At 38.0% G+C, this 11288-nt stretch overlaps 1 protein-coding gene across 2 annotated transcripts; it reads left to right on the top strand.

Annotated features, from left to right (window-relative positions):
• The first annotated feature begins 826 nt into the window (after nt 1-826).
• On the top strand, nt 827-5629 carry LOC109207341 (D-aminoacyl-tRNA deacylase-like). 2 transcript variants are annotated; one of them, XM_019370240.1, is made up of 9 exons: nt 843-1245; nt 1836-2016; nt 2132-2274; nt 3265-3328; nt 3525-3577; nt 3884-3939; nt 4291-4365; nt 5069-5254; nt 5422-5629. In XM_019370240.1, exons 1-9 carry the CDS (start codon nt 1042-1044, stop codon nt 5507-5509), a joined length of 1050 nt encoding a protein of 349 aa, XP_019225785.1. In that variant the 5' UTR covers nt 843-1041; the 3' UTR covers nt 5510-5629. The 2 variants fall into 2 exon arrangements, with proteins under 2 accessions (XP_019225786.1, XP_019225785.1); XM_019370241.1 differs by lacking the exon at nt 4291-4365 and having other exon boundaries at nt 827-1245.
• The last annotated feature ends 5659 nt before the right edge of the window (nt 5630-11288 follow it).

The following is an 11288-nucleotide window of genomic DNA, read 5'->3' as shown; positions in this document are numbered from 1 at the left end:
GGGACAATTAAATAAATTTCTATATAAGTTGGGTTGAGATACCTCTTTGTCTTGGGTGAGTTTCATGGGTTGTATTTGGGCTGCTTAATGGGTCAGAATGTGTTATAAAATATAATGGGTTAATTTGGGCTCAACCCAAATTGACCCATGAGCTAAAATGTTTATAACCCAACCCATTAATCTCTGGGCGGGTTAGATGGGTTGGGCTCAAACTGCCACTCCTAGGAGGAGTAAATAGCAATAAATAACAATAAATGGCATTTAAGTAAATAGAAGAAATGATTCACCCAATAATGAATGAGTTAGACGATTGTTCCTCCTCACAATGGTGCGTGACAGATAAATCCTAGAATATTCGAAATATTCTTGGATCTGATGGAAAAGTGTGGAATAATATAAGCAAGAATGTTGATGAAAAGGCAATATTTGTATCTTTGTTAGAGAAGGAGAGGATCTTATTCTGAAAAGTGTTCTTATCAAATGAATATCACATGCCTTACACCATTGTCTCTCTTTCTATTTATACGAGACATGTCCCTAACAAACCCTAATAGTACAAGTTCAGAGAATATTGTTCTCTTTAACATACTATTTCAAAAACTAGCCGTTAGTGTTTTGTCAACAGTGCTCGACCTCGACCATTATTGACATGTCGATCACGAATCTCACTGCTTCTTGATCGACCTCAACCGACTCTCTCCTTAATGCCATATTACCCTAAATACTCTAGGGTAGATTTTGGCTATACAAAAAGCACTTTCAAATAATTTTATCTAGCACAAACTACTACTCTCACAAGCTACTTCTTTTTAAAAAAATTCATTTGAAATCCTAACTGGTTAGTTGAACTTTTTTTTTGGGGGGGGAGGAGGGGGGTGTTTTAGGCTAGAACATTCTTTAATTCTACTCCTTTCATCCTAATTTAATTCTATTCCTTTTTAGTTTATCCCTAAAAAATTGACATATTTCTACATTTATTAAGATAATTTACAGCTCTCCGAATATCAAAACTTATTTTAGATTGGTGAAAAGTGTGAATGAATGACCAAGATTGGGTTTTTACGTCTACTGTCAAGAACCCGCATTTTCCTTTACCCGCATAGAATATCATCGTCAAGTTTTAGAAGAAACCATTGCAAAGGAATGGTGACGTTAATAGTGGCTACCACCATTGACCCGGCTTCAATTGGCCCTGCTTCCGCCCTTTTAGCCATGCCTGGTTGGCACCCTGGTCCTCCTATTCAGGTTGCTAATTCGACCTCTTTCTTGTTTACTGCTTATCATTTCCCCCCTCTTTCCTATTTATTAAAATTAGCCCCTTTTAAAAACAATTAATTATCTACACTTATTAGGGGTTTTGATATATGAATTCTACACTGCTCAGAATATGCATATATAGTTTGACTAATTTTACACTGGTTGTGATAATAAAGTGGTAGGGGAGCCTTGGCGTAACTGGTAAAGTTGCCTCCATATGACCAGGAGGTCACGGGTTCGAGCCGTGTAAACAGTCCCTTGCAGAAATGCAGGGTAAGACTGCGTACGCTTCACCCTTGTGGTCTGGCCCTCCCCGGACCCCGCGCATAGCGGGAGGTTAGTGCACAAGGCTGCCCTTTGTAATAATAAAGGGGTGCATTGTAAATTTATCTTTGTTTTGTTTCCATTGTAGAAATTCAAGCGCAGATATATCCTACTTTCCCTAATTCAAACGTATTAAAAATTTAAAGAGTATGGTTTCAGGTCTAGAAAACTACATGAAGTGGGAGGAGAGTTTTAACACATGCTTGAACTGAAAAAGCTGTGATCTTTTTCTTTTTGTTATTGAATAAGCTTAGGATATGCCAAGTTTTGTGAATCAAGATGTAAGGTTATTGAAACATGATAGAAGCATTGTGAGAGAGGACTACTTGGACAAGCATTGGGAAGAAGCCACGGGCGAGACGGTTGATGAGGTTATCTTTCTTAGCAAGCACACTGCTGCATCTAACCGTCCTGCACTCACCGTTCACCCCATAGGTAGAAATTGATTATACCGTATATGGTTTATTTATTTTGGATCTGATGGACTTGCCTTTACCAGAATGTTGAAGTATTCAATTTATGTTGATTGTGTGGTCATGAAAATAATTAGGTGTCCCTCACCTAAAAGAAGGGGAGGAAACACCAGTAGGTGGAAAACCTGCCTGGGCTGCACCGCCTAACCCACGTATTGGACCATGGTTTAGACTGTTGAAATCTATTGCCGAGTCACAGAATCTAACTCCTGAATTCGAGGTAACATCCTTGTTTAACTGCCTTTTCTACTTCAATAAGCTCATAACAGATTTCTTTTGTATGAAACATTGCAACTTTGCGTGGTTGGTTTAGACTCAATGTTGGGGTGTGTACGGTAGATTCATTTGGTTTATTGCACTTCTGAATTAATTTCCTGTGAACATGTTCATCTTAGTATCTTGTGGTTGGAACCTTCCCCCTGGAGAGTAGACTGTTTCTAGTTTAATTCTCAGTAGTCAAGAGTTGGCAGTTACTCTACTAAGAACTGCTTTTAAATGTACTGTTTGAGTGGTAAGAGGAACCTAGTTAAACTGTTTGTTCTCCTCTGTTAACTACTGGGTTTGTTTTGTCATGACTGGCATTTATAGAATTGCAAAATTGACGGGGTTGATAACTTCCATGTTAGCTTGATGTAAAACCACAGTTTCCCCTCTTCAAGTGATATCGAGTAGTTGACCTTTCTTATTACTACTGGACTCCACCTAGGCACCTAGCGCTGAAGTAAGGGAGAAGTAGTAACAACTAAATGATTATTTGTGAGATTTTCTATAGCAGTACTAGTATACATGTAAATTTGTACACTGAGATATTTGTAATATAAACCTAATGTAATAGCGACGAAAGGTGACACTTTTTCATGTAAATATTTTGTGAGATTATCACCCGTCAAAGAGGATTGTCTTAAAAGACTACTAAGTATTAGAAACATTAGTATGACAAATGGACGAAGTTGAAAACATGAAATTGCATCAATTGCAAAGAGATCATCAATATATACAGTTCCCTTATTCGACTGCTGATCATTGATACTAGCTTTTAACAATTATGTGTCTATACTGGATTGGAACTTAGAATTGATTTTTTCCTTGCAGCATGGATTTCGCTTTCAGCACCAAGTGCAATCCTTTTGATATTTTCTAATTTTATCTACTTTGTAGTGTAAGCATTTCCATGTGTGAATCTTTATAGTATATCTATTTCGTGGTGTAGGTCACATTGGAAGCTACACATCATGGACCTTTAACTAATGCACCCACAATGTTTGTAGAGATTGGTATACTTTCTTTACCTGCCATGCTGTGATAATTTGACCCTCTGTAATAATATAACAATATTGAGTTTCTTCTATCGATAAACAAAGATTGTGTATTTTCTTTCATAGTTTGAGTGATATACCTCATCTAATGGCAAGGACAGATGGCTATGTTTCTATCTAATCAATTGAAAGCTGTTTATTGTGTACTATGTAGGTAGCACAGAGGAATACTGGAAGAGACAAGATGCTGCACAAGCCATTGCCTTAGTTGGGTATCCTTTTACGACACAAATTCTTTTGCAATATTTATCTTTCTCTTTTTTAATCTTTTTCTGTTATAAGCAAACCTCCAAACTGTGGTGTTATATGTAATCATGCATTTGGTATCTGACAGGTCAATTGAACCCTTCCCCAGTGCTGCATTTAATCATTTATTATAATGCTAGGCTTTTACCTGCGAAAAAAGAAAAAAATCAGAGGAATATTTTTTATTCCCATTTTCTAAAATAATGTTAGAATTCTTCCCTCTTTATTGGATCTTGTGTAACCTTCCCTCAATTGTGGTGTTTGCAGTTAGTTTGGGAAGGACTGGGGCTCAACGGAGGAGCTGCAGTGGGGGATTGGAGCAGGTTCAGGCCAAATACTTTTATCTTGGTTATACTGTGGCTATTTATACTTAAAACCTTTGCACCTGTTTTTCTTTACAAAGTCCGACATCATGAACGTTTGTGAGGCTAGAGGTTCACCTGTCTACATAAAACCCTGTGTAGCTTTCATCTATATTTCTTGTTCCGGAGTGCAATATGATCTCACGGCTAGAATAATTTTAGGCCCGAAAGGACATAACCTCTGAAAGAAATTGTCATTTACTTCTACAACAGGGGAAAAAAAGAAAGAAGAAAATAGATCCTTCAGAGAAAAATAAATTGTTATTTTTGACCTTTCGACAATCGTTAATATTTACTTTCAATGAAATGCAGAAATAGTAGTCAGCAAAAAATCCTCCTAGGAATTGGTGGGGGACATTACGTACCACGGCATATGGATATAGTGCGGTGAGTTCCTCTGTCACCTGAAACAGTTATTGAAAATTAATTAGCAAATAAACAGGCCCTCTGGTTGAGAATTCTAATCAATGCATGAAGGAAGTAGTTCATTCATATGGTCTTTGATTATTACCATCCAAATCTTTGGTTTCATCTATATTGCTAAAGTTGGATGATTGTACGAGGAACATTACATTACATGTTACTAATATGACAGTTCAACTAAATGTTAAAGAAATCTATTCTGCTGTATATATTCAACACAAGTATAGTAAACAGCAGCTTTAAATGAAATTGCTTGTGTTCCTTGGCGTCCTAATCCCCATATATTTTGAATAAAGAAAAACAATCTTTCCATCCTGGAAAAAAAGGAGGAAGATTTCGTTTTAGCTGCTATAAGCTGAGGCTTCTCCTTGAACTGTTTGCAGCGACCTTTGAAATGCAGAACGAATCATTTCTTTTATTAATAATTGGGTTCTAGGTGAAGACTCATAGCTTAGTTTATTCCAGTTCAGTATTCATGTTATCACTGTGGAAAAAGGAGGTCACGGGTTCAAGCCGTGGAAACAGCCTCTTGCAGAATTGCAGGGTAAGGCTACGTACAATAGACCCTTGTGGTCCGGCCCTTTCCCGAACCCTGCGCATAGCGAGAGCTTAGTGCACTAGGCTGCCCTTTATTCATGTTATCACTGTGATTATGTGTATGATGCAGGAAAGATGGAGTTTGGGTTGGACACCTTCTTGCTGGATATTCGCTGCCGATGGAAGACCCTGGTCCGTACAAAGCTCAGGCCAATTTGGAGGTGGGTGGAACCTGGAGACAAGCAATTAGAGTTGCTTTTGACACTACTAGAGCAGCTTTTCCTCAAGGAGAAGTACTAGCGCATATCGATAACAAGTAAGTTCTTTTCGATTGAGAAAAAATGCATCAAACTGGACCACAAAATTTATACTTCTATCAGTTGTGAAGAACATCTGTTCTCTCCAACTGGTATGCTTATGCCTTAGTTATACCTTTCAACAGCTACTGAATTACTGATCTTAGCTCTTTGTTTGTGGATTCAGGAGTTTCAAAGGCTGGCAAAAGAATGCTATAGTCGGATTTTTAGCAGAGCAGAACATTAAAGTTGGAAAACCGAGTGATTTCTACTGATTCTTTTTAGCTGATTATTTTACTATTTTCTTTTTTTAATCTTTTAAGTAAGTACTCCATGTGATTGGAACTTTGAAGACTTCATTAACTGTCAATTTAAAATTTTCTTTTCTTCTCTTCTTCCATGAACAACTTCTTTATATCACTTCGTGATTTGTGTGAAATGTTCAAAACACATTATAGCATCATTTACAACCCAACTTAGAAAAAAGAATATCGCGTAACCATATGTAAAAGCAGAATAGAGAATTTAGAGCCCGTTTGGACATAAATTTTTTTTCCCTTTTTTTTAAAAAAATTTACTTTTTTCGAAATCAGCGTTTGTTCATAAAATTTTCAATTTCCACTTGAAGATGTATTTTTGAAATTTTCGAAAATTTCAAAAACTCCAAAAAGTTGTTTTTCAAAATTTTCATTCAAATCATTCACAAAACTTCAAAAACAACCCAAACTGAATTTTATGTCCAAACACAATTCTAAATTTCAAATACCATTTTCACTTGAAATTTTTTTCACCATTTTTTTGGAATTTTACCATTCTTATGTCCAAACGCCTACTTAGTTAGATTACGAGCTACTCCCTCTCCTCACTTTTGACTTTGCACTCCCTTTGAGAAAAAATAAATAAAGTATATATTTTACAATTTTACCCATAGTAATGATAGCATCTTAAAAAGTCTTGGGAAATGAGTAGTTAACGATAAGGGTAAACCAGAAAGAAAAAAAACTGTCTTTCTCTTGATTTGGTATAGTGGACAAGTAAAAGTGAAAGGAGAAAGTAACATATTCTATATTTTTAGAAATCGGAAAAGGGTAAAAAATATCCATCTATTATGTGAAAAGGATTATTTATATCCTCTATTATACTATCAGTCCATCATAGCCCCTAACGTTAATAGGCACAAAAATACCCCTCTGCGTGAGGGACCCTCCACCATGACCAATATCATCTCATATGGCCTGACATTTTGATGAGGTGGACACCATGTGGCATGCCACATCACCACCCAACCCCATTTTACTCTCTCCCTCAATTTTTTTCTCCAACACCACCTGAATATCCTTGTTCCAAACATTACTATATAGTTTCCTTACCTTCCTCGCAAATTTATTTACTTCACAAAACATCAAGATTGAAAATATTTCTCTGTATAGATATACTTAATTTTTATGAGGTCCACTATATTTGTTTTTTATTTATAGGTATACATGTATACTGTGTGGGTTTTCTATAATTTTCTTGTAAATTTATGTTGAATTCTCAAAAATATGAGCTAATTGATCTTTAATTGAATTAAAAAAAAAATACGTGTAAGGAAAATGCATTCACTGTGATATATAACACTGGAGAGTACTTTGGAGATCGGAAACCAGTTGCCGGGCCGATGTTGGTCCAGTTCAAACAAAATTCTCATCGAGAATAAAACCCCAAGTTTAAAGTTCGAGAAAATCAGTGCTCATCTAAAAGAAAAAGAAAGGAATCACAACTCACATGTACTCTATTTGTCTTTACTGGGTTGGTTCATAGTTGAAGTCTTTCTTATTTGTTCATCCATTATTGTACATTCGGCAATTTGTGGAAATAAATTGGAGCTTTTATTTACTTGTCCGAGTTGCTTGAACGACACTTAGTAACTCTGGTGTAAACTCTATATTTATATTAAAAACTTCACTAAATATGGGAGAAATTCAAAAATAGCCAGATTTACCACTGGTCGTTGAAAAATAGCCAAGTTTCAAAAGTCATCGAAATTTAGCCACTTTAAATCTGAGCGAAAACACTGTTCAAAACCCAGAAAAATACGCCCGCAAATTTTACGGGAGTTCCAGCATAAGTATGCTTGAGTTCCAGGATAACTATGCTGGAACTCCCGCAAATTTTACGGGAGTTCAAGCATATCACTGCAATAACCCCTCAGATGGGCTACTGGATCTCCACGCCCATCATACAAGTTAAACTTTGGCATTTTAAATCCTGCGGGCAGATGAATATCAAGGAACATACACAAGTCATTGTAAGACATGTTAATCTAATTTCCCATCCCTTGCATATTTTTTAAGGATTGTTCTATACCTTTCAGCTTCCTGGATATCTCATCTCGCCCTTCTTTTCCTGTGAACTTTTCATTTTCAACATGAGGCTCATATCGCGGGCTATGATTGTATGAGTCAGGGACCTTTTGGGCAACCGTCTGAAGGGTAGTATTGGGCATCATGAATTTTGAGTGGGTGTTCATTGTTGGATCTGTTAAGGAAAGATTGTTGAGAAGTTGTGATCGTGGGGATAGTGGATATGACAGGAGGGCAACTTTTGGGAAAGNAAAGATGGCCATATTTTTTGCTAATCGTCAATTTACCATAAATTGGTTATGCAAAACTCAGCACAAGAGTGTTCACTTTCCAATACTATTAGTACGGTCCCGCTGGTTAGTTATTGATCCAATTATTTGGGGAGAAATTCAAAAATAGTCAGATTTACCATTGGTCGTTGAAAAATAGCCAAGTTTCAAAAGTTATCGAAATTTAGCCACTTTAAATCTGAGCGAAAACACTGTTCAAAATCCGGAAAAATACGCCCGCAAATTTTACGGGAGTTCCAGCATAAGTATGCTTGAACTCCCGTAAATTTTACGGGAGTTCCAGGATAACTATGCTGGAACTCCCGCAAATTTTACGGGAGTTCAAGCATAATTATGCTGGAACTCCCGCAAATTTTACGGGAGTTCTAGCAAGTATAATTGTCCAGTATAATATACTGGAGTTTGGAGGACTGGTGCTCCAGTCTCCCGTAAATTTTACAGGAGTTAGCAAAGTATACCGGTCCAGCATAATATGCTGGAGTTCGTACACAAATGCACCGGAACTCCCGTATATTATACTGGACCGGTCCCTGTTGCAGCAAAATAGTGGCTATTTTTCATTGACCAGTGTGAAAACTGGCTATACCATGATATTTTAACCTAAATATTTGTAAATATCTAACCGTGAATCCAGTAATATTGCATATTAATTTAAAACTACGGTAGGAAACCATAAGCCTCAAATCCTGGATCCGCCTCCGCCAACATATCATCTACCTCAGTAAAGGCTATGTGGGATGATGTTGGCCATAGTGGAAGGCCCTAACAGCAAAAGAGTATTTTTTTGTACCAATTTTATAACGCCAGGGTCTATAATGAACTAATAGTATAACGGAAGGTATAAATGATCCTTTTCGCATAGTAGATGAGCAGTTTTGACCATTCTTCATTTAGAAATATATACAATATTGGCTCAAGAGATCTCGTGGCCTAAGACGAAACCATATTGAGGGACCCTTAATTTATTTTATAAAATATTTACACTAACAATAAAATTTGCTTTTTAAATAACAAATTAATCATTTAAGACAAAAAGGCGAATTTAAAAAAAAAAAAAAAAAGGAAGAAGAGCACAAAAAATAAAGTGGTGGACTACCGGAAGTTGAGGTCCAGAACTCAAAGTGAAAAATTTGAATTGGCTATCATCACAAACAAGGAAAAAAAATAAACATACGTTAACGTAATAGCTTAAGTTGTGAGCATTGACAGTGTCAAAAATATTTACTCCTTCTGATCAATTTTAACGATAATTATAGTTCATTCTATTAAGTAGCACTTATTAGTGAATATCGAAAACAAAATTGTAATAACCTAATATAATATCTCGAATTACGCAAAAAAAAAAATCGGTACATGAATGTTTTTGTGTTCATGCAGTTTTAGATAATATTATAAAAGAAATTCATTATGTTATCGATATATATAACTTAATTTCTATATAAAAAGGATAAAAGTAAAATTGAAGAGTGAAGCAACTATACTGATTAATGAGGGAAGAAAATTATCATAATTTATAAAATTATTAGGATAAAATAACCTCAATCAAGAACAAAAAAAAATATTGTAACACTTTTCTTTATACTTGTATAGGGTCGAATTTGACTCTCAGCATCTCTACGCCAGTGGGTACGCCCAATGAGTGTACGCCTACCAACGTAGCGGGTACGACTCGGCCGTGGGGGCAAAAGCGACATCGTTTAGGACTCAATGTCTTCACTAGGGAGACGTTACCTATCTTTGTAATTTTTTGATTCTTTCGAGGAAGGTCTCCTATTATATAAAGGAGACCTTCACATTGTAAAAGGGGGCATCTGATCTAATACAACTCTCTCATTTTTCTGGCTTTCTCTCTCTATCTCTACTTCAAACGAACGTATCTTATTGAGTTCATACTGTCTCTTTACAATACTAGATCTACAACAATATTATCATCTTTGCATCTAGGATTATTATATTTGATTACGATTTACCCTTTTCCTACTTTTGATTATTTTTTAGCTTACAAAGTATATTGATAACTTTTGAGCCAAACAATTTGGCGCCGTCTGTGGGGATTTCGAGAATCAAAACCATAGTATCCACCTAGAGATCAACCAACTACCATTCTCTACACCACCAAAAACAGAAAATGGCCGAAAATAAAACAAGATCGAAAGCTATATTGGGTGTCACTACCAATCTCCTTGGCCCTCTCAACGAGGCCAGTGACGATGGCATCCTGAATGCAACCCCTAGCATCACACCGGGTGCAGAGATCTCACCTTCCCCATCCGACGGTCTGACGATCTTGCACGAAAAAGGAGCTTCCACATCTGCGGTTACGGAAGCACCCTCAGCGGTCAAAGAGTTACTGGAAAGATGGCTAACAAGCGCTCTAAGTGGCTTGGTTGAGAGGTCACCACAAAGTAACATCGGATGTACACCAACGGTAGGTACCACTGCTGCCGTGGGTGAACCGGGAGTTACACTAGCGAATAACAAACCCATCGAGACACAGACCAACGATGGCACGCTAACAGCCATCCTAAAGAAGATGGAAGAAATGGAAAATGAAAACAAGGCGCTCCGCGGTCAGATGAAGGAACATCAGGAGAGGGTCGACAAGATCCCCGGTGCTCCCAAGTTGCTACCAAAACGCGACGTGGGAAGGTTCGTTGAACAACCACACACTGAAGAAGCTGCCCCTCACTCCACCCCAAAAACCTTCAAGATGCCACCCTACTTGAGGGTATATGACGGAACCACAGATCCCGAGGATCATCTGATCCACTACGTCACCGCCGTGAAGGGCAACGACCTATCGAAAGAACAGGTACCGTCGGTACTGCTAAAGAAGTTTGGCGAGACGTTGACAGGAGGGGCCTTAACATGGTACTCTCAGCTACCGGCTAAGGCAATATCAACGTTCGAGGAAATGGCGGATAAGTTCGTCACAGCCCATGCAGGCGCGAAGAAAGCGGAGGCCAGGGTCAACGACATCTTCGCCGTTAGGCAAAACAGAGGAGAAGGACTCAGGGACTTCCTGGCAAGGTTTAACAGGGTAAGGATGAGTCTACCAAACGTATCGGAAGGTATGGCAGTCGCCGCTTTCCAGAACGGGCTAAGCAGAGATGGTTCGAGGGCAACCAAGAAGCTGCTGAGCCGCCTCATGAAATTCCCCCTACCACATGGGAGGAAATACGCAACGCCTATTGCGCCGAGGTACGAGCGGACGAGGACGATCTTAATGGGCCGACCCAACGGCTAACAGCGATACACTCGGAAACGAGGAGAGATCGACGGAATGAAGGACGACGAGAACAACTTCCCCGCTCCAACAAAGATCGACATCAGCCATACACCAGATCCTCCCATCCGCCACCAAGGCATACAGACGCGCTACAGCGACACGTCGCTCCACTCCGAAACGAAAGAGGTAC

This window comes from Nicotiana attenuata, unplaced genomic scaffold (genome assembly GCF_001879085.1).
Source record: "Nicotiana attenuata strain UT unplaced genomic scaffold, NIATTr2, whole genome shotgun sequence".
Classification (NCBI taxonomy): Eukaryota; Viridiplantae; Streptophyta; class Magnoliopsida; order Solanales; family Solanaceae; genus Nicotiana; species Nicotiana attenuata.
This window is presented reverse-complemented; position numbering and strand designations above follow the sequence as displayed.